The 22,479-nt window shown below is 43.6% G+C and overlaps 1 protein-coding gene across 3 annotated transcripts in view; it reads right to left on the bottom strand.

The window, feature by feature from the left end:
- The window catches only part of LOC118363642 (ETS-related transcription factor Elf-1-like), an 89,647-nt gene that overhangs the window by 29,235 nt on the left and 37,933 nt on the right, over positions 1-22,479 (bottom strand). For 2 of the 3 annotated variants that reach the window (XM_052488467.1, XM_035744712.2), the window contains exon 2: positions 3,433-3,768. In XM_052488467.1, the coding sequence (XP_052344427.1) occupies positions 3,433-3,504 (72 nt within the window). In that variant the 5' untranslated portion in view covers positions 3,505-3,768. Of the gene's footprint in view, positions 1-2,562; positions 3,377-3,432; positions 3,769-22,479 lie in introns of those variants that run through there. The other variant, XM_052488468.1, reaches the window with a different exon arrangement.

The following is a 22,479-nucleotide window of genomic DNA, read 5'->3' as shown; positions in this document are numbered from 1 at the left end:
AATTAAATTTAAAAAATAATAATAAAAATAATAATAAGTTGCATTGACTCACTCACTCTGTGTGCAATAACAGTGTTTAACATGATTTTTGAATGACTACCTCATCTCTGTACCACACGCATACGGTCGAGCAGTGAATTTCAAACACAGATTCACCCACAAAGACCAGGGAGATTTTCCAAAGAAGGGGAAACTATTGGTTTAAAAAAAGCAGTCATTGAATATCCCTTTGAGCAAGTTGGAGTAATTCAGTGGAGGCTGCTGAGGGGTGGACGACTCAAAATAATGTTGGGAACGGAGAGTATGGAATGGCATCAAACCATGGGTTTGATGTAGTTGATACCATTCCACCACTCCAGCCATTACCACAAGCCTGTCCTCCCCAATTAAGGTGCCACCAACCTCTTGTGGTGGAGTTATTAATTACACTTTGGATGGTGAATTAATACATCCAATCACTACAAAGATACAGGCACCCTTCCTAACTCAGATCCCGGAGAGGAAGGAAACCAGTCAGGGATTTCACCACGAGGACAATAGTGTCCTTAAAACACTTACAGAGTTTAATGGCTGTGATAGGAGAAAACTGAGCATGGATCAACAACATTGTAGTTTTTCCACAATACTAACTTAATTGACAGTGATAAGTGAAAAGAAGGAAGCCTGTATGGAATAAAAACATGCATCCTGTTTGCAACAAGGCACTAAAGTAATACTGCTAAAAATGTGGTAAAGCAATTAACTTTTTGTCATGAATATGAAGTGTTATGTTTGGGGCAAATCCAATACAACCCATTACTGAGTAGCACTCTCCATATTTTCAAGCATAGTGGTGGCTGCATCATGTTATGGGTATGCTTGTAAACGTTAAGGACTGGAGAGTTTATTTTCAGGATACAAAAAAAGGGAATAAAGCTAAGCACATACAAAATCCTAGAGGAAAACCTGGTTCAGGCTGCTTTCCAACAGGCACTGGGAGATGAAATCACCTTTCAGCAGGAGAACCTAAAACACAAGGCCGAATTTTAACTGGAGTTGCTTACCAAGAAGAAAGTGAATATTCCTGAGTGGCCGAGTTACAGTTTTTACTTAAATCAACTTAAGCATCTATGGCAAGACCTGAAAACTGTCGAGCAAGGATCAACAACCAATTTGACAGCGCTTGAAGAATTTTGAAAAGAATAATGGGCAAATGTTGTACAATCCAGGTGTGGAAAGCTCTTAGAGAGCTTGCTGCCAAAGGTTATTCTAGAAGGTATTGACTCAGGAGTGTGAATACTTATGTAAATTAGATTGTTCTATTTTACATTTTTATACATTTGCTAAAATTTCTAAAAAAATGTTTCACTTTGTCAGTAAATGAGCATTTTTTTTAAACAATTTAATCAATTTTGAATTCAGGGTGTAAAAACAAAATGTGGAATAAGTCATTGAAATAAGTCAGCTTGTCTAAATGTAAGATAGTTAGACAAGCTATTCTAACTTGATTGATAGCCTGAAATGCCTTGGTATCTAGCTATGAGGTTGTGAGATTGTGAAACTATCTAGCTGGCTAGTTTAAGCCATCTTCATAAAATTGCTAGGTGGCTAGAATTACAGAGAAACAAAAAAAATAGGTTTTATTTATTCATCAAGAAGGAATCAATAGGCTACATAGCTTGATCAAATTCATTTACAAACTTACCTCCTGCCCATCACTGGCAGCTAAAATCAAGTAAAATACTGTGTGAGTCACTCTACACTCTCTCTCCTCCTCCACTGACAATATATCTAGCCTCCTGCCGATGGACTATTTTCTCCATGCACCTTGAAAGGAACCACTTACTAGGGAGAATGGGGTGGGGGGGCTGGTCCAGTCAGTGTGCCCCCAATGCAAAATACCGCTGACAGATCTTTATAAATAATTATGATAAAACGTTTAGTAATTAATTTAACATCTGAAGAATTCTAAAACAGGACAAATCTGAGGGGGCACATGTATTTTCCACATATGGGCATGACACCACTGCATAGCCACACCCCAGATAACAACTGAAATACTTAAAATGGGGTGCTGTAATTGTGCTGTAATTGAATTACTATTCAGTAAAAAAGTGTGAGTGGGTGTAAATGTGTATGACCACACCAGGCTTCCATAGAACTCTATAATAGAAGCTTTCAGATACTAAACTGAGCTAAACATAATTCTGAAGTCATTACACCATGGCCCTGACTCAGGGAGCTACTTATTGACTGTAAAATCCAATATAACAAGGCTAATCATTACAGATCAGCAGTCTAGGCTAGCTGTGGCTTTCTTTGATTCCAACAGCCTCCATACAGAAAGATAAACCCTTCAGACAAGCTAGCTCCAGCGAAAACAAAATAGCCACCTTCATTAGCATTAGCGCTAAATGTGAATAAGTTATCCCAGTGCTATTTTAAGATATTTTGTCCGGCTACCACGTGGACAGGCAATGTAATCCTCAGGTAATTGACTGAGTGGGCACAGGGAGGAACCCAAGAGGAGGCCTGTGTTATTTCCAAACAATGGTAGGCTTTTCAGTGAAATTAGCACATCACCTCACAAACAGCCTCCCACAACAGGTCTGTCTGGTTAGGCCTGAACCAGTGCTATTCAGGCAAGAGGATCCAATGATGACTCGTCTCTCCACATCTACATACATACACACACAGAGACACACAAAGCACACACAGAGTAACCTTTGTACCCTAAATTGACAGGTCCTGGCAAAGCCCCACCGTCTCCTCCCACGCATACTAAAAGAGTCCAAACTCTTGGGCCCGGTTTCCCAATGGTTCTAACGATGAATTTAGTCTTAAGATGCTTTTGGGAAACCGGGCTCAGGTCCCTCACACTTTCCGTCTCTGTCCTGCCAACAGCCCACACTCCATTTCCCAGTCCTCTCCCTGCCATCCCTTCCTCCTCCACTCCTTCTCTCAATCGCTCCATCACGTCACGAAGACAGTAAAGCCTCTGACCCGCTGGCTTGCTGACTTCCCTGTTCAAATCCCTCTGACCATGTTGTTTATCAAAAGTTACATTTAGAAGTCAGTTTTGGTTTCAATAATCTTTGTTTCGCAAATCCTTTCAGTATTTTTCTCAATATTATCTGTAAAATTTCCCTGGAAAAGCTGGAGTCCTTAATGGTGAAACAGCCACATCTGTTTGCGATATTACAACAACAAAGTTACTGCAAACAATGAACAAACAATCTTTTGTCCCCTATGATATCATTGCACGTGCCATAGATGAGCACAATATGTACTGCAATTTTTTTACCATGCTCCTCAGCTCGGCAACAAAAACAATAACAACAATGGTGGTGGGGCAGCCAAGGACACTGTTTCTCCCTACTGCATTGGTGGTGGTACATATTGATAACACTACTGTCATTGACTACTGCTTATTTCCAATGTAATGACAGGTACCTGATTGATCTCATCCATTCCATTGCTGGCAAACTCAAACACTAGCTCATTGGGCTGCACTGCTGTTGCCATGGTGATGAAGAAGAGGGTAGGACACAGATGGGTAGGGTGTTTTCCTACCCCTCCAGGGACTGTCCAGAAAATCCACCAGACTGAACCCAAGGTTCAAATGTCAATGTCACTGCTGAAGAGTCACTGTGGGTCACAACAAAATGGCTTCCCTTCTTGAGATTCTCCAGTGGCCTCTTCACACTTGTTTGAGAGAAGAGCCGCGCTGAGCCTGGATGGAGGCAGCCTCTTCCTGGGGCCTGCTGTGTCTGGAGCATCTACACCTGCCTGAGAGAAGGGAACATGTCAGTAACCACAGTTATTCAATCAAATCAAAATCAAATCTTATTAGTCACATGCGCAGAATACAACCTTTAGTGAAATGCTTACTTACGAGCCCCTGACCAACAATGCAGTTTAAAAAAAATACTAAATACGAGTAAGAATAAGAAATAACAGTAACAAGTAATTAAAGAGCAGCAGTAAAATAACAATAGCGAAACTACAGTATATACAGCGTTTCTTTGGGACCATCGGGCAATGTCCTGACAATCGATACACAGAATTGTTCTGTTTGACATTAAGGCAACGTTAACCCTAATGCCGAAACATGCTAAATTGTTCTCAGAAGGTTTTTGCTAACTCAGATAGAATGGTCCCATAACTAATGGAAAACTGTACACTCAAACATTAAGGGAAACATTACAAAAACATTCTCTTTCCATAGAATTCTTAGCTGGGTTGACATGCACTCTCACAGTCTTCCAAAGTAGAATCAAGACCAGCACGGAGCACATGGAAAAATGCAACCACACTTTCCAATACATCCATTGCCCAGCTTCACATTCAGTTTCTATTGTAGTCACTTGAAAAAGTGTGTGATTATAGCTGTCGCCTCAGTGAGAAGCTACAGTGCATTCGGAAAGTATTCAGACCCCATGACCTTTTCCACATTTTGTTACGTTACATCCTTATTCTTAAATTGATTAAATAAAAATGTTTCCTCATCAATCTACACACAACACCCAATAATAACAAAGCAAAAACAGGTCTTTCAAAATGTTTGCTAATTTATAAAAATGTAAAACATAAATAAATATTTACAAAAGTATTCAGACCCTTTGCTATGAGACGCAAAAAATATTGCTCAGATTCAATTGATTGAACATGATTTGGAAAGGCACACACCTGTCTATATAAGGTCCCACAGTTGACAGTTCATGTCAGAGCAAAAACCAGGCCATGAGGTCGAGAGAAGATTATGTTGAGGCACAGATCTGGGAAGGGTACCAAAACATGCCTGCAGCATTGAAGATCCCCAAGAACACAGTGGCCTCCATCATTCTTAAATGGAAAAACCACCAAAACCCTTTGTAGAGCTGGCCGCCCAGCCAAACTAAGCAATCGAGGGTTCCTCTGTGGAGATAAAATAAACTTCCAAAAGGAAAACCATCTCTGCAGCACTCTACCAATCAAGACATTATGGTAGAGTGGCCAGACGGAAGTCCCACCTCAGTAAAAGGCACATGACAACACGCGTGGAGTTTGCCAAAAGGCACCTAAAGGACTCTCAGACCATGAGAAACAAGATTCTCTGGTCTGATGAAATCAAGATTAAACTCTGGCCTGAATGCCAATCTGGAGGAAACCTGACACCATCCCTACTGTGAAGCGGGTTTTCAGCGGCAGGGACTGAGAGACTAGTCCGGATTGAGGGAAAGATGAACAGAGCAAAGTACAGAGAGATGCTTGATGAAAAGCTGCTCCAGCGTGCTCAGGGCGTCAGTCTGGGGCGAAGGTTCACCTTCCAACAGGACAACGACCCTAAGCACACAGCCAAGACAACACAGGAGTGGCTTCAGGACAAGTCTCTGAATGTCCTTGAGTGGCCCAGCCAGAGCCCGGACTTGAACCCGATCGAGAGAGATCTAAAAAATAGCTGTACAGCGACACTCCCCATCCAACCTGACAGAGCTTGAGAGGATCTGCAGAGAAGAATGGGAGAAACTCCCCAAATACAGGTGTGCCACGCTTGTAGCGTCATACACAAGAAGACTCGAGGCAGTAATCACTGCTAAACATTGAAAGTCAATATATGTAAAAAATGTAAAAATTCAAAAATAAAGTTCTTAACAAGGCTCTTTTTTTTTACCCTCGCAGGGTAAAAGTTCTGAGTAAAGTGTCTGAATATGTAAATGTGAAATTTCAGTTGTTTTTTTAAACATTTGAAAAAAGAGAAACAAAACATGTTTTTGCTTTGTCATTACAGGGTATTGTGTGTAGATTGATGAGGGGAAAAAAATATTTGAATCAATTTAAAATTTTAGATCCATTTTAGACATGTGGTCCTTCTGTAGCACAGTTGGTAGAGCATGGCGCTTGTAACGCCAGGGTAGTGGGTTCGATTCCCGGGACCACCCATACGTAGAATGTATGCACACATGACTGTAAGTCACTTTGGATAAAAGTGTCTGCTAAATGGCATATATTATATTATATATTAGACATGACTACACGGATCACGAAGATGCTTTTTGGGGTTTTAGGCTGGGTTTCAGTATAGGCACTTGATTGATTGCTTTTTGCATAAACTCAGAAGAGTTTCGTCTGGTTTGTGTTGCCCCACTTTCAGAAGCACATGGTTCCCTTTACTCCATCAAAGCCCAGTAGCGGTAAGTAGACTAGTCCCCCTTTGACGTCACATCTGTAGGACCTTGGGAGGGGGGATGTGAGCTCACCCCTGGTCATGAGAGCCAGTGTAAATGATGGGGGGAAACATGGGTGGGGTGGAAGAACAGGAAACAAGTTCTGGAAAAAGAACACAGTTCTTTTGATGGTCTCTGCCCAAGCCCCCTTCGGGGGGGAGGAAGAGATGGGTGGATGGAGGGATAGGGGGATTGTAGTGAGAGTGTAGCCCGCATCCCACATGCTGGTCGAAAGGGATGTGGATGGGATGGGAAGGGGCCGGGGGTCTGGTTAAAGATTAAATCGGGAGGTGGAGGGTGGAGGAGATGAAAGCTGGCAACAGTAGAGAGGGGAGAGAGAAAGATAAAGATAGAGATGGCAGCAGTACTTAGAACCCCCCCCATACCACCACACGCCCAGCCGCCCCTACCTACCCCCTTTCCTTCACCACTGCTGCAGGGTGGGGCCTGTTTGCTTTGAAATGCCTGTGTGACTGACGAAGCGCATTCCTAGTTCAATTGTGTCTCTGGGGGGGTGGTGAAAGGGGAGAGGGTGAGAGAGTGAAGACGGGGGGTTCAAACTGGGGGAGTAAAGTGGGGTGTGATTAAAAGTCTCTTGTTTATTTCCCCTGCCTGCTTCTGGTAAATGCATAACGTGAAGCTCAGAGGAGGGAGAGGGGGACTGGAGAGGAGAAGAGGAGTGGAAAGGAAGAGTAGGAAGAGTACTGAAGGCTAGCCTTTCATTTCACACAGCCTCTCCCTCCCTCCCTCTTTCTCGCTCTCTCTTTCACTCTGCCCATGGATAGTTTCCATGCCCACCTCTGCCACCCACTGCTGGCCATTATAAGCTGGAGCCCTATGACTGCCAGTGCCCTTGGCATCTGCTGGGAGGGAGATTTGCCCCTCCCAGTGGAATGGACCTCCTGGTGGGGTTAAATGGGAGGTGGAGCAGATGGAGCCTTCAGTTCCAGGCCCCACATTAAACTACCTCCGTGGGCAGACAGACAACTAAGTGACTCCCCGCACTCAGTAGTCACACAGACTAGAGGCCACACATGGAGCAGACAGCACGCATAAGCCTGGACTAAGCAGAATCCCCTCTCTCTGCTTCTCTGGGAAGAAAGTAAACATCTAGAGGTCAGGTTCATATGGGAGCCCATTCCTGGCTGCATATTTTTATTTCAGTCTATGGGCATGCCTAGATTCCCATAGACATCATACAGTATATGACTTCATTGGTACTGCCCAACTCCAATGTTCCCTTCTGGACTTAAAGGGACAGTTCACTTCAAAGTCAAGTTCAATCAGTTAAAATATGTGAGTGTTTTGTGAATATAGGCCCTGAAAAGTGTAGATTTTTGAATGAACTGTGCCTTTTAGAGAGGACAGAATATGATATGACCCCTACATTGCTGTCTCATTTCTCTCTTCAATTTCTCTTTACTCCTCATGCCAACCACCATAACTGTCAGTAGTATGGTTGTTCCATGGCACTTTCAAATTCTATTACATTTGTTGCCAGAGTTTACAGATAGGCTTGTGACTGAATTAATAATTAGCACAGATGCCAGAAAAGGCCTGTTATCAAATCAATAGAAATATCACTATAGGACAGCCTGGCTTTTTATCAGAGGGTTTAATGCAAGGTAGGGGTGTGTGTGTGTGTGTGTGTGTGTGTGTGTGTGTGTGTGTGTGTGTTCAATATCCCTCCTGCTATCACATCATTGATCTGGGTGACCCAGTTGGCAGAGTGCTGAGGGTAGACAGATTACTACAGACAGTCAGCCATTAGAGAGACCTGTACAGTGTCCCAGAGCACACGACAGATAACATGGCTGAGATCACTTTACAGTACGTCAGTCAGAGGAGACGACAGGGGAAAAAAGCAAATCAGCGTGCACTGCGCCCAGCCCACCACAGGAGTCACTAGTGCGCGATGAGACAAGGATATCCCTGCCGGCCAAACCCTCCCTAACCCGGACGAAGCTGGGCCAATTGTGTGTCGCCCCATGGACCTCCCAGTCGCGGCCGGCTGCGACAGAGCCTGGGCTTAGACCACTGCGCCACTCGGGAGGCCCACTAAAATGTAATCTAAATTGTAATCTACATAATCCCCTAAGTAATATTATATATATATATATATATATATATATATATATATATATATATATATATTATCATATATTATCATGAGAGGGCCATAAACAATAACTAGTAATGCTGCATACTCCAACAAAGGTTAACATACTTTTCTGGTAAATATTGTTATAAATTGCTGAGGTGCATTCACTTTTGAGGACATAAGCGCAAGTACACAGTACAAATATGATATAAATCTGAAAATCTGAAATATTTTAGGATGTATTTCCTATTCAACAAAACTGCATGAATAAGGCTTGAAATGACATATGCTTTCTAAATGTAGGATACTCAAATTATATTGTACGTGTAAAATACACATTTGTATGATTAGTGTTAGAGAAAATATGCATATTTTCTAAAGATCTCTCTATCAAAATGACTGCCTCCATCGCCGTGAACATCACACAGAGCTCTAGATTGGCTTCTTGACCTCGTTAGGACCTTGTCTTTCATCTCATATTAATATTTTCTGTCTACGACAAACAAAGTATTTTTTGTTCAAAATATATGAATGATTTTATATTACTTTGTTAAAGTTGACAAAAATCGATCTCTGAATGTGCTAGAGTGACCACTTCGCAGGCATGTATGTGCTTTGTCTGTGGCTGTGATGGTGGGCTCAGCCAGGAGTTGATGGACAGTCAGAAGAGCGAATGAAATGGTACATCCCAGCATCAAGTGGTGCCAGATTTCCCATCCTACTTCAAACAGGCGGAAGGAAGAGTGTTCGTTACGGTGTCCACAGATCGATTCATAAGCGAAAATGTCAGTCGGAACCAGTACCAGAACCACGCAGGTCCACTAAACAGGGGACTTTATATCTAAAAGTGTTATTCAATTTCCCAAGCCTCCACAGAGCAGATAAAGCAGAGTGTGACTTTAGCCTGCATGGGGCCACTCTTGGCCAGCCTCAGGCTACATGAGTACTGGGACATACTCTTTTCAGGCCACTTCAATATAAAGTGATTTTCATAGCAGGTTAGGAAAGCATTTTCGCTAACCCATACCCTTTTCCTAACCTTAATTTAGCAGTTTAGGAGACTGAGGTTAACTCTCGTAACCTGCTGCGTAAATTCTCCTAACCGGTTACGAAAAAGTTACTTTAGTATCGAAGTGGCTTTCCTCTTGAGTACTACTGGAGTTAGTAGAAGGAAATACCACTCCACTGTGGCACATGTCATGTGACTGATGGTTGATGTGCTCCACGCTCTCCCTTCCTCAAATGAACGTTTGTTGTAGCGCGTTCTCGTGTCAGTTCTACCTGCTGTGTACCTTTCTATCTGCAATGTTCCGAACGCTTCACGGAATTGAATACACCCCTGGCTTCATGAACAGACGTACAGCAGGCCATTATTTCCCCGTCTTCGCTCTCCTCGGCTGAGCTCATTGTTAACGATGAAAGGAGGTAATTTAGCCAATTAAATAACTAGGCAATGTGTCAGCCTACATGTGGCGCCAACGTAAACATTGTGAGATATGAGAAAACGTACCAAGAACCATATATTCTTATCAACCCCAGTTCCTTTCTCTATTTTTTTTAACGTTCAAAGAGGTGACGTTATAGGGTGGTTGGAGCATGCTCCGGTGGTTCTGGTATGACTATGTGATTGGCGGTTGTAGTATGGGTGGTAATGCTTGCTCAAACACTCACTCGCCCTGTGTCGAGAGATTGAGTTCAGAGTCTCAGAATAGCTCTTGATCTGATGAGCGCTTTCGGGGAAAAGGGGAGAAATGAGAGAGAGAGGACACGTGTGGCGTTCTTTCCTGCTTGGCGATAATAGCGAGGAAACGGACTTAAGACTGGCATTTCAGGCAGTACACGCTTGATTTCCAAATGCGATTTTAGACGGAGATGATAGACAATGGACATAAAGTCCTCTCTTCACTATCCAAACACTGCAAAGGTTAGGAAAACTGACCCACTGCAGTCAATTAGTACAGCTCATCACAAAGGGAATATATGCCTCCACTCGAGTGGTTAAGTCTAAGTCTGAGAGCGACTGACAGAAAAGCTTAGCCTCCAATGTACACAACCGTTCAGGGGTTTTTCTTAATTTTTACTATTTTCTACATCGTATAATAATAGTGAAGACATTAAAATTATGAAATAACACATGTGGAATCATTTAGTAACGAAAAAAGTGTTAAACAAATCAAAATATATTTTATATTTGAGATTCTTCAAATAGCCACCCTTTGCCTTGATGTCAACTTTGCACACGCTTGGCATTCTCTCAACCAGCTTCACCTGGAATGCTTTTCCAACAGTCTTGAAGGAGTTCCCACATATGCACTTGTTGGCTGCTTTTCCTTCACTCTGTGGTCTGACTCATCCCAAACCATCTCAATTTGGTGGAGGTCAGGGGATTGTGGAGGCCAGTTCATCTGATGCAGCACTCCATCACTCTCTTTCTTGGTAAAATAGTCCTTACACAGCTTGGAGGTGTGTTGGGTCATTGTCCTGTTGAAAAACAAATGATAGTCCCACTAAACCCAAACCAGATGGGATGGTGCATCGCTGTGATAGACATGCTGGTTAAGTGTGCCTTAAATTCTAAACAAATCACAGACAGTGTCACCAGCAAAGTTCCCCCACACCATAACACCTCCTCCTCCATATTTTACGGTGGGAAATACACATGCGGAGATCATCCGTTCACCCACACAGTATCGCACAAAAACACGGTGGTTGGAACCAACAATCTCCGATTTGGACTCCAGACCAAAGGACTAATTTCCACCCGTCTAATGTACATTGCTTGTGTTTCTTGGCCCAAGCAAGTCTCTCCTTATTATTGGTGTTATTAGTACTGTACTGGTTTCTTTGCAGCAATTCAACCATGAAGGCCTGATTCACAGTCTCGTCTGAACAGCTGATGTTGAGATGTGTCTGTTAATTGAACTCTGTGAAGCAATTATTTGGGCTGCAATTTCTGAGACTGGTAACTCTAAATAACTTATCCTCTGCAGCAGAGGTAACTCTGGGTCTTCCTTTCCTGTGGCGGTCCTCATGAGAGCCAGTTTCATCTTAGCATTTGATGGTTTTTGCGACTGTACTTGAAGAAACTTTCCAAGTTCTTGAAATGTTCCGTATTGACTGACCTTCAAGTCTTAAAGTAATGCTGGACTGTTGTTTCTCTTTGCTTATTTGAGCTGTTCTTGCCATAATATGGACTTGGTCTTTTACCAAATAGGCCTATCTTGTGTATACCCCTCTACCTTGTCACAACACAACTGATTGACTGAAACGCATTAAGGAAAGAAATTCCACAAATGAACTTTTAAGAAGGCACACCTTTTAATTGAAATGCATTCCAGGTGACTACCTCATGAAGCTGGTGTAGAGAATGCCAAGAGTGTGCAAAGCTGTCATTAAGGCAAAGGGTGGCTGCTTTGAAGAATCTGAAATATAAAATATATTTTTATTTATTTAACACTTTTTAGTTACTACATGATTCCATGTGTGTTATTTCATAGCTTTGATGCCATCACTATTATTCTACAATGTAGAAAAGAGTAAAAATAAAGAAAACCCCTTGAATTAGTAGGTAGGTGTTCTAAAACTTTTGAACGGTAGAGTATCTCTAAGAGAAGTGCAAGAAAATTAGCTTTGAAATGGCTAAATGTTCTCTGCACCCCATGAAAAAAATAGTAGAATTGCAGGAAATAAACTTTACATTTTCTCTCTGCCAACAGGAGGGGTGTGAATGGGGGGTCCCTAATGCTGGAAGGGGGGTCTGAATGAAAAAGTTTGTGAACCCTTGCTCTAGTTCCCATAAACTGCTAGCTATTAGCCTGGCAAAAGTGAGGCTACATTGAAGGTAACCCAATTCAGCTGTATTTACCGAGACCTGACCTAAGAGAGCAAAGCAAAATACCAATGTACATGTTGGCAGAAAAACTGAGGACAACATCAATTTTTTGTGGTCATCAAGTGTAGTCAGCAGAGAAGTGCTGTTTTGCAGGAATGCTTCTGGGTTCCTGTTGAGGAAATGACTCAGTGGTATTAGGCTGGTGTCAAGTCAGTCCTGGAGCCCTGCTATAGTAGAATACTCTCTGGCTAATAGATTGCCTGTACTGTTTGGCCTCGTGCACATCAATAGGGGGGGAAAAAACACATGATTTTAGCAGACTAGAGGCTAAGTCATTTATTTTAGTCAACAACAAGAGCACACCCCTACTGAGTGAGAGAATGAAGTAGCCACTGCCCTGACATGGTCACAGACAATTCAACTTTAACAGAGTCTTTAAGACATGCAAGTTGGCAAAGATACAGTTTTTCAGAGGCATCATCTCACACGGAAGAAAGAACAGACAACCTTTCAAGGCAAACTAGCCGATTGATTGGGAATTATCCAAAGGTCATAGTCCTATGAGGTGACTGTTTGCTAATTCGACAGAGTGAAGGGACAGCAATTAAGAGGCTGCTACCTCCATGCCAGGCAAAGAACAGAGCATACACAGACACAGAAGGTACTTTTACCGCCACCGCAACCTACACCAGTGTGTGTGTGTGTATAAAAACTGGTAGAAGTATTCTCAGCTCTGCTCAGCACATGTACATGTCCATGCATGGGCTATGGCACAATGCTCACAGTCACGGCATGTTTAAACTGACAAAACTTTATTGGGTAATAGGGGGTTGCAAGTTGCCATGCCGGGGCGAGATATATGGCCAGAAAGGAAGGCAGTGGACATAGGAATCCTATAATAACAGCCAGTAAGAGAGAGTGGGGCCAGTAAAACAACAAAACATGCTGCTGTTATGTCTGCACTCTGATATATCTGAGTTTGTGGTGTTGCATTAAGAGTAACATTAACACACAGTTCAACAGTGCTGTTATTGTTCTGTTATGCCTGATGTCTGTGATATGGGATTGATTACTCTATTCTGTATGAGTTGACATTAAACAACATCAAGTTGATAATGGAGTTGTCATTCTAAACACAACAGCTGCCTCCAAAACAACAGTGATGTCTGTCTGTTGTAGAAATGCACGGCATCGGCTGGTTGTGCCACAGCCAAATGAAGACAGCGATAAAAACAAGGTCGAATGCAGCAGCACCCACACCCTCACCCAGACAGGTGCCGCTAGTGCTAACTTACTATGGCAAACCCGAAAGAGCTATAGCATTCTTTGGTGCGTGACAACAGGCTGGAGATAATAGTGCTAACTCGCACAGGCTAAATCTGAAGAGCTAGCTGTTGCTAGCTGTTGCTAGCATTCTGTGGGGTGTGAAAACACAGACTGGTGCTGTTAGTGCTAACCCGCAGCTCATAGAGTCACATGAGTGCCTGTTAATCCATGATCATTTGCATGGTAATTTACTACTTTTTAAAGCAGAAATATCAGCTATGTGTGTAGTCTCAGCCATGATTAATTTATTGATCACAGTGAGATGACCAACATTCACATGACTTCTGCATTGAGTCTTCATATGGATGTTAAAATCATCCTAATCTTTAAATAATCAATTGTAGCTTACTTGAAGCCTACACAAGTATCCTGATGCTTTGGAAATATATTGACACACACCCCTCATATCATGGCAGAGCATACCATACATGAGGAAACAGAGAGAAGAGGGAGTGTAGTGAAAATAGAGGCGGCAAATATAATTGAGAGAATTGAAACAGCAGCCACAAACTGACCTGTAAAGCTTGCACTGACAGGAAATGCATCACTGGGTTTCAGCGACTTCCTGTCTGTTAGACCACATTCAGTAGAAAACGTCTCTCTCGGTGCAAGAGTGGAAAGTTCTTTCGCACAACTCCCCCTCCTTCCTTCTAACCAACTGATTCGGCCTTTGATGTGTTTCTACCCCTTCTCTGTGCCTTCCAAAGTCCAAAACTCATGTGTATAGAAAATTCCTGTACTGCGATTGCAGATCTGATTCAATAAATGTATCTCCTCAGAAAGACCAACCTTGAACAAGGACTTATTCCTCGACCTCCATCGCACCTTTTTACATGTCAGCGAGTAATACTAAGTTTACTGTTCATAATGGCCGTGTTAGTGAATGGAAATGGAATCAGTGGGCCTCTTCTTGTTAACCTTGATATGCTACACGTGCCCTTTCAAAACTCACACTCACATCTAACAATCCCTCATATAGACACACAAACACACACATAGAAACCCCCATGTGTTCCTGAGCAAGGTGTTGCCTTCCACTGCAGCACACCATACCGCACCACCAAGCTGGCCCCTTTCGTCACTGGTTTCACGCCAATTCTAACCATGTTCCTGTAACACTGTCCTGCCAGTAGTTCTAAAAATCAACTCTATAGTTCCTCTCCATGACAGTTAATACCCACTGGGCACAGACGTCAGTTCAATGTCTAGTTTTAATTTACATTTGGATGAGTTGTCAACTGATCTGGACTCAATGTGAAATCAAACAAAAAATGTCACCCTGTCATTGGATTTTGTGTTAGAAGTTTGGTAAAGGAAATATGAAATACCCTTACAGCTTGCGAGATCAGGATGGTTCATATGAGTCCCCTCAAAGTATTTTATAAGTTGTTAGCCCAGCTGTTCTGGCAACAAATTTCCATTCGAAGCTTACCAAATATAAACATTCAAGGGTGACCCTTTAGAACAACTTCTTCTTAAAGTGCATTAGAGGATAAAGTCAGAGGCAGCCACAAAAAACATGAAACATGAAACAGCCCTATGCACATTTCCTCTCTCCTCATACATGCAACGGGGTTTAGAGAGTCCCTTATTTAACCTGAACTGATATTTCAGGATACCTAAAAGATTAGCAGAATATATACAAAGGCCTAAAACTTTAACCAAATATCCACAGAGGTAGGACCAGATCATCATGTCCCTTGACTTTTTCCACATTTTGTTACCTTACAGCCTTATTCGAAAATTGATTGAATTCATTTTTTCCTCATCAATCTACACACAATACCCTGCAATGACAATGCAAAAACATGTTTTTAGAATTTAAAAAAGCAGTAATACCTTATTTACATAAATATTCAGACCTTTTGCTATGAGACAAAAAATTGAGCTCAGGTGCATCCTGTTTCCATTGATCATTCTTGAGATGTTTCTACAAATTGATTGCAGTCCACCTGTGGTAAATTCAATTGATTGGACATGATTTGGAAAGGCACACACCTGTCTATATAAGGTCCCACAGTTGACAATGCATGTCAGAGCAAAAACCAAGCCATGAGGTCGAAGGAATTGTCCGTAGAGCGACGAGACAAGATTGTGTCGAGGCACAGATCTGAGGAAGTGTACCAAAACATTTCTGCAGCATCGAAAGTCCCCAAGAACATAGTGGCCTCATTCTTAAATAGAAGAAGTTTGGAACCACCAAGACTCTTCCCTGAGCTGGCCACTCAGATGGTCACTCTGACAGAGCTCCAGAGTTCCTCTGTGGAGATGAGAGAACCTTCCAAAAAGACAACCATCTCTGCAGCACTCCACCAATCAGGCCTTTATGGTAGAGTGGCCAGACGGAAGCCACTCCTCAGTAAAAGGCACATGACAACACGCTTTCCAAAAGGCACCTAAAGGACTCTCGGACCATGAGAAACAAGATTCTCTGGTCTGATGAGATCAAGATTGAATTCTTTGGCCTGAATGCCAAGCTTCGTGTATGGAGGAAACCTGGTAACATCCCTACTGTGAAGCATGGTGGTGGCAGCATCATGCTGTGGGGATGGTTTTCAGAGGCAGGAACTGGAAGACTAGTCAGGATCGAGGGAAAGATGAACAGAGCAAAGTACAGAGAGATCCTTGAGGAAAACCTGCTCCAGATCACTGAGGACGTCAGACTGGGGGCGAAGGTTCACCTTCCGACAGGACAACGACCCTAAGCACACAGCAGGAGTGTCTCTGAATGTCCTTGAGTGGCCCAGCCAGAGCCCGGACTTGAACCCGATCAAATATCTCTGGATAGACCTGAAAATAGCTGTGCAGCAATGCTCCCCATCCAACCTGAGCTTGAGAGGATCTGCAGAGAATAATGGGAGAAACTCCCCAAATACAGGTGTGCCAAGCTTTTAGCGTCAAATTTAAGAAGCCTCAAGGCTTTAATCGCTGCCAAAGGTGATTCAACAAAGAACTGAGTAAAGGGTCTGAATACTTATGTAAATGTGATATTTTTCTTTTTTAAACATTTGCAAAAAATTCGAATAACCAATATTTGCTTCGTCATTATGGGGTATTGTGTGTACATTCATGAGAGAGAAATAAAATATTTAATCAATTTTAGAATAAGACTATAACGAAACAAATGTGGAAAAACTGAGTACTTTCTGAATGCACTGTATATTCTGTAATATATTCTATTTTACCAGCAGCAAATGGGCCCACTGTCTAAACCATGGATTCTAAAAACTAAAATAAAATGTTTAGAACTACCACCCCACCACCAGCAATCTATTTATATTATGTAGCAACAGGCCACACGCCATAGATAGGAAGAGCCATTAGAGTTGTGAAAGCAGGACAGGAAATTGCAGCAAGAGACACTAAAAACATATGTCCCCTTATCTCTAAAGCTAGTAGCTACTTGATCGCTACTAGAAGCTACTCATTCAAATGTCCATTTGGCCATTTTACCTGTTCACAAAATATCAAGCATGATTAGCATCTGGAAACTGCGAAGGTGCCTATTGGTCATATGTGACCAAACAAATGGTATATGAGTATATAAAATGATGTGCTGAAGAGCAGCAATACACATCTCACATGGGAGATGCTTGTTTGCTCATCATCATTGCCCCCATCTCCAACCTGCTTCATGTGCACTGAGGTGAAATAATTAGCTTGGGGCCAATTCGCAGGATCCAATAGCAAACTGACATGATTGCAAAATTTACATTTACATTTACATTTAAGCCATTTAGCAGACGCTCTTATCCAGAGCGACTTACAAATTGGTGCATTCACCTTATGACATCCAGTGGAACAGCCACTTTACAATAGTACATCTAAATCTTTTAAGGGGGGTGAGAAGGATTACTTTATCCTATCCTAGGTATTCCTTAAAGAGGTGGGGTTTCAGGTGTCTCCGGAAGGTGGTGATTGACTCCGCTGTCCTGGCGTCGTGAGGGAGTGTGTTCCACCGTTGGGGAGCCAGAGCAGCGAACAGTTTTGACTGGGCTGAGCGGGAACTGTACTTCCTCAGTGGTAGGGAGGCGAGCAGGCCAGAGGTGGATGAACACAGTGCCCTTGTTTGGGTGTAGGGCCTGATCAGAGCCTGGAGGTACTGAGGTGCCGTTCCCCTCACAGCTCCGTAGGCAAGCACCATGGTCTTGTAGCGGATGCGAGCTTCAACTGGAAGCCAGTGGAGAGAGCGGAGGAGCGGGGTGACGTGAGAGAACTTGGGAAGGTTGAACACCAGACGGGCTGCGGCGTTCTGGATGAGTTGTAGGGGTTTAATGGCACAGGCAGGAGCCCAGCCAACAGCGAGTTGCAGTAATCCAGACGGGAGATGACAAGTGCCTGGATTAGGACCTGCGCCACTTCCTGTGTGAGGCAGGGTCGTACTCTGCGGATGTTGTAGAGCATGAACCTACAGGAACGGGCCACCGCCTTGATGTTAGTTGAGAACGACAGGGTGTTGTCCAGGATCACGCCAAGGTTCTTAGCGCTCTGGGAGGAGGACACAATGGAGTTGTCAACCGTGATGGCGAGATCATGGAACGGGCAGTCCTTCCCCGGGAGGAAGAGCAGCTCCGTCTTGCCGAGGTTCAGCTTGAGGTGGTGATCCGTCATCCACACTGATATGTCTGCCAGACATGCAGAGATGCGATTCGCCACCTGGTCATCAGAAGGGGGAAAGGAGAAGATTAATTGTGTGTCGTCTGCATAGCAATGATAGGAGAGACCATGTGAGGTTATGACAGAGCCAAGTGACTTGGTGTATAGCGAGAATAGGAGAGGGCCTAGAACAGAGCCCTGGGGGACACCAGTGGTGAGAGCGCGTGGTGAGGAGACAGATTCTCGCCACGCCACCTGGTAGGAGCGACCTGTCAGGTAGGACGCAATCAAGCGTGGGCCGCGCCGGAGATGCCCAACTCGGAGAGGGTGGAGAGGAGGATCTGATGGTTCACAGTATCGAAGGCAGCCGATAGGTCTAGAAGGATGAGAGCAGAGGAGAGAGAGTTAGCTTTAGCAGTGCGGAGCGCCTCCGTGATACAGAGAAGAGCAGTCTCAGTTGAATGACTAGTCTTGAAACCTGACTGATTTGGATCAAGAAGGTAATTCTGAGAGAGATAGCGGGAGAGCTGGCCAAGGACCGCACGTTCAAGAGTTTTGGAGAGAAAAGAAAGAAGGGATACTGGTCTGTAGTTGTTGACATCGGAGGGATCGAGTGTAGGTTTTTTCAGAAGGGGTGCAACTCTCGCTCTCTTGAAGATGGAAGGGACGTAGCCAGCAGTCAGGGATGAGTTGATGAGCGAGGTGAGGTAAGGGAGAAGGTCTCCGGAAATGGCCTGGAGAAGAGAGGATGGGATAGGGTCGAGCGGGCAGGTTGTTGGGCGGCCGGCCGTCACAAGACGCAAGATTTCATCTGGAGAGAGAGGGGAGAAAGAGGTCAGAGCACAGGGTAGGGCAGTGTGAGCAGAACCAGCGGTGTCGTTTGACTTAGCAAACGAGGATCGGATGTCGTCGACCTTCTTTTCAAAATGGTTGACGAAGTCATCTGCAGAGAGGGAGGAGGGGGAGGGGGTGGAGGATTCAGGAGGAAGGAGAAGGTGGCAAAGAGCTTCCTAGGGTTAGAGGCAGATGCTTGGAATTTAGAGTGGTAGAAAGTGGCTTTAGCAGCAGAGACAGAGGAGGAAAATGTAGAGAGGAGGGAGCGAAAGGATGCTAGGTCCGCAGGGAGGCGAGTTTTCCTCCATTTCCGCTCGGCTGCCCGGAGCCCTGTTCTGTGAGCTCGCAATGAGTCGTCGAGCCACGGAGCGGGAGGGGAGGACCGAGCCGGCCTGGAAGATAGGGGACATAGAGAGTCAAAGGATGCAGAAAGGGAGGAGAGGAGGGTTGAGGAGGCAGAATCAGGAGATAGGTTGGAGAAGGTTTGAGCAGAGGGAAGAGATGATAGGATGGAAGAGGAGAGAGTAGCGGGGGAGAGAGAGCGAAGGTTGGGACGGCGCAATACCATCCAAGTAGGGGCAGTGTGGGAAGTGTTGGATGAGAGCGAGAGGGAAAGGATACAAGGTAGTGGTCGGAGACTTGGAGGGGAGTTGCAATGAGGTTAGTGGAAGAACAGCATCTAGTAAAGATGAGGTCGAGCGTATTGCCTGCCTTGTGAGTAGGGGGAAGGTGAGAGGGTGAGGTCAAAAGAGGAAAGGAGTGGAAAGTAGGAGGCAGAGAGGAATGAGTCAAAGGTAGACGTGGGGAGGTTAAAGTCGCCCAGAACTGTGAGAGGTGAGCCGTCCTCAGGAAAGGAGCTTATCAAGACATCAAGCTCATTGATGAACTCTCCGAGGGGACCTGGAGGGCGATAAATGATAAGGATGTTAAGCTTGAAAGGGCTGGTAACTGTGACAGCATGAAATTCAAAGGAGGCGATAGACAGATGGGTAAGGGAGAAAGAGAGAATGACCACTTGGGAGAGATGAGGATCCCGGTGCCACCACCCCGCTGACCAGAAGCTCTCGGGTGTGCGAGAACACGTGGGCGGACGAAGAGAGAGCAGTAGGAGTAGCAGTGTTATCTGTGGTGATCCATGTTTCCGTCAGTGCCAAGAAGTCGAGGGACTGGAGGGAGGCATAGGCTGAGATGAACTCTGCCTTGTTGGCCGCAGATCGGCAGTTCCAGAGGCTACCGGAGACCTGGAACTCCACGTGGGTCGTGCGCGCTGGGACCACCAGATTAGGGTGGCCGCGGCCACGCGGTGTGGAGCGTTTGTATGGTCTGTGCAGAGAGGAGATAACAGGGATAGACAGACACATAGTTGACAGGCTACAGAAGAGGCTACGCTAATGCAAGGAGATTGGAATGACAAGTGGACTACACATCTCAAATGTTCAGAAAGTTAAGCTTACGTAGCAAGAATCTTATTGACTAAAATTATTAAAATGATACAGTACTGCTGAAGTAGGCTAGCTGGCAGTGGCTGCGTTGTTGACTTTGTAGGCTAGCTGGCAGTGGCTGCGTTGTTGACACTACACTAATCAAGTCGTTCCGTTGAGTGTAATAGTTTCTACAGTGCTGCTATTCGGGGGCTAGCTGGCTAGCTAGCAGTGTTGATTAAGTTACGTTACGTTAAAAGAACGACAATAGCTGGCTAGCTAACCTAGAAAATCGCTCTAGACTACACAATTATCTTTGATACACAGACGGCTATGTAGCTAGCTATGTAGCTAGCTACGATCAAACAAATCAAACCGTTGTGCTGTAATGAAATGAAATGAAAATGTGATACTACCTGTGTAGCGAAGCGGAATGCGACCGGGTTGTTGAGTGCGGAAGTTCTATTCAGTAGACGTTGGCTAGCTGTTGGCTAGCTAGCAGTGTCTCCTACGTTAAGGATGACAAATAGCTGGCTAGCTAATACGAAGACAGCAAAGACAACTATGTAGCTAGCTAACACTACACTAATCAAGTTGTTCAGTTGAGTGTAATAGTTTCTACAGTGCTGCTATTCGGTAGACGGTGGACGTTTGCTAGCTGGCTAGCTGCTGGGCAGATAGCAGTGTAGACTACGTTAGGACGACGAAATACGAAGTTGCAATAGAAGTGCTGACTGTTTCACTTTGTTGTCCTCTTTCTTTTCCTTTTTCTTCTGTCCTTCTTTTGTCCTTATTTTGTCTTCCTTTCTTCTGTTAACTAGATATTTTTTGTTGTTATTCTTTGTAAGCTAGCTAGCTTCTTCCAGGAGAGTCCCTAGCAACTGCTTAGCAACAAGTAAACAATTCTGCTAGCAATTCAGCTAGCTAAGATAACTGTACAATTTTATGAAAAATAGTTAATTTTTCAAAAGCCTGTCTTTTTTGGTTTGTTCCTTGTTTTGTCTTCTATTGAGTCTTGCAGTTTTCTCTTGATTTTTTCGATGTACTTCACTCTAAAAAAAACATTTAAATCTCAATATATACAGGAGCTCATTTTTCAGCAGCTGCTCAATTTAGAACTCCGGAACAATTTAAGTGTAGACGGATGACTCACTTGCTGAAGAATCTCCACATTTGTCCTTGGTCCAAGAATTACTTCCCTACTTCTCAAGGCACGTCAACAGAAAGTTTGAGGTTTATGTATGATTTTGATAGAATATCTAATGGTTTTGAAATCTGTGATATGATCTTGGGTGGGTGTTAGTCATTTATGTCTCTCTCTCTCTTGGGGCTTTTAGGACCTTATGTGTTTGAGTGACAAAATGGGTTGAAATGGAAAAACACAAACACAAGACAGAGACGACTAAAGTATGTCTCTCTTTCAGCCTCAGTTCAGCTGCCTCTTACGCATTGACAATTATACTCTCTTGGAAATATTTGAAATGCTTTGTTTTGAAGACTCTCCCGTTGTTTTGGCTGCCGAGTGGGAAGAATTTGGTACATGACCAAACTGGAATAGCAAAGACACTTCCAACTCCATCCAGTATCCCAACCTATCCCCACCTATCTCCTAAGCAACAGCTGCCTAAACGCTAACATCCCACTGGGCACACCACATCATTTCAATGTGACAATTTTATTCATATTTGGTTGAGATGTTGATCAATTCACCCACTCCAAAAGAAAGCCAGAAGTTTGTTGAATTCCTAATGTATGCTTTCAACAAGATTATTTTTCTAAAAGCACAACCTAACAATGTTGGATTTTTGGTTTAGTAGTCATTCAAAAGTGGTATCACAGCGCTTCCAACCATTTAAAAGCACAACAAAGTTCAAATGGGAATACAATGTCAGATATTTTGTATTTATAAAACAACTTAATGTGTTATCACTGTGCTTCCTCTAATAGTGCAACCAAGTGACCTGGATTGCAGATCAGATTACAATAAAAATACATAGTGCAATGACGTTGAAAGTTTGACATTATTTCAAAGGTACAAATTCTACATATTTTATGCAAGGTTTGTCTATGTTGAAAAATGGTTACAATGATGACATAATCCTGTGACTGAAATTTCACCCTCAAAACAACAGTTGATGATTTATTCCAAATCCAATGTATTTTCCACGTAGATTCCACGTCACA

This window comes from Oncorhynchus keta, chromosome 30, assembly GCF_023373465.1.
Source record: "Oncorhynchus keta strain PuntledgeMale-10-30-2019 chromosome 30, Oket_V2, whole genome shotgun sequence".
Classification (NCBI taxonomy): domain Eukaryota; kingdom Metazoa; phylum Chordata; class Actinopteri; order Salmoniformes; family Salmonidae; genus Oncorhynchus; species Oncorhynchus keta.
Note: the sequence above shows the minus strand (reverse complement) of the source record. Positions and strands in the feature narration are given on the sequence as shown.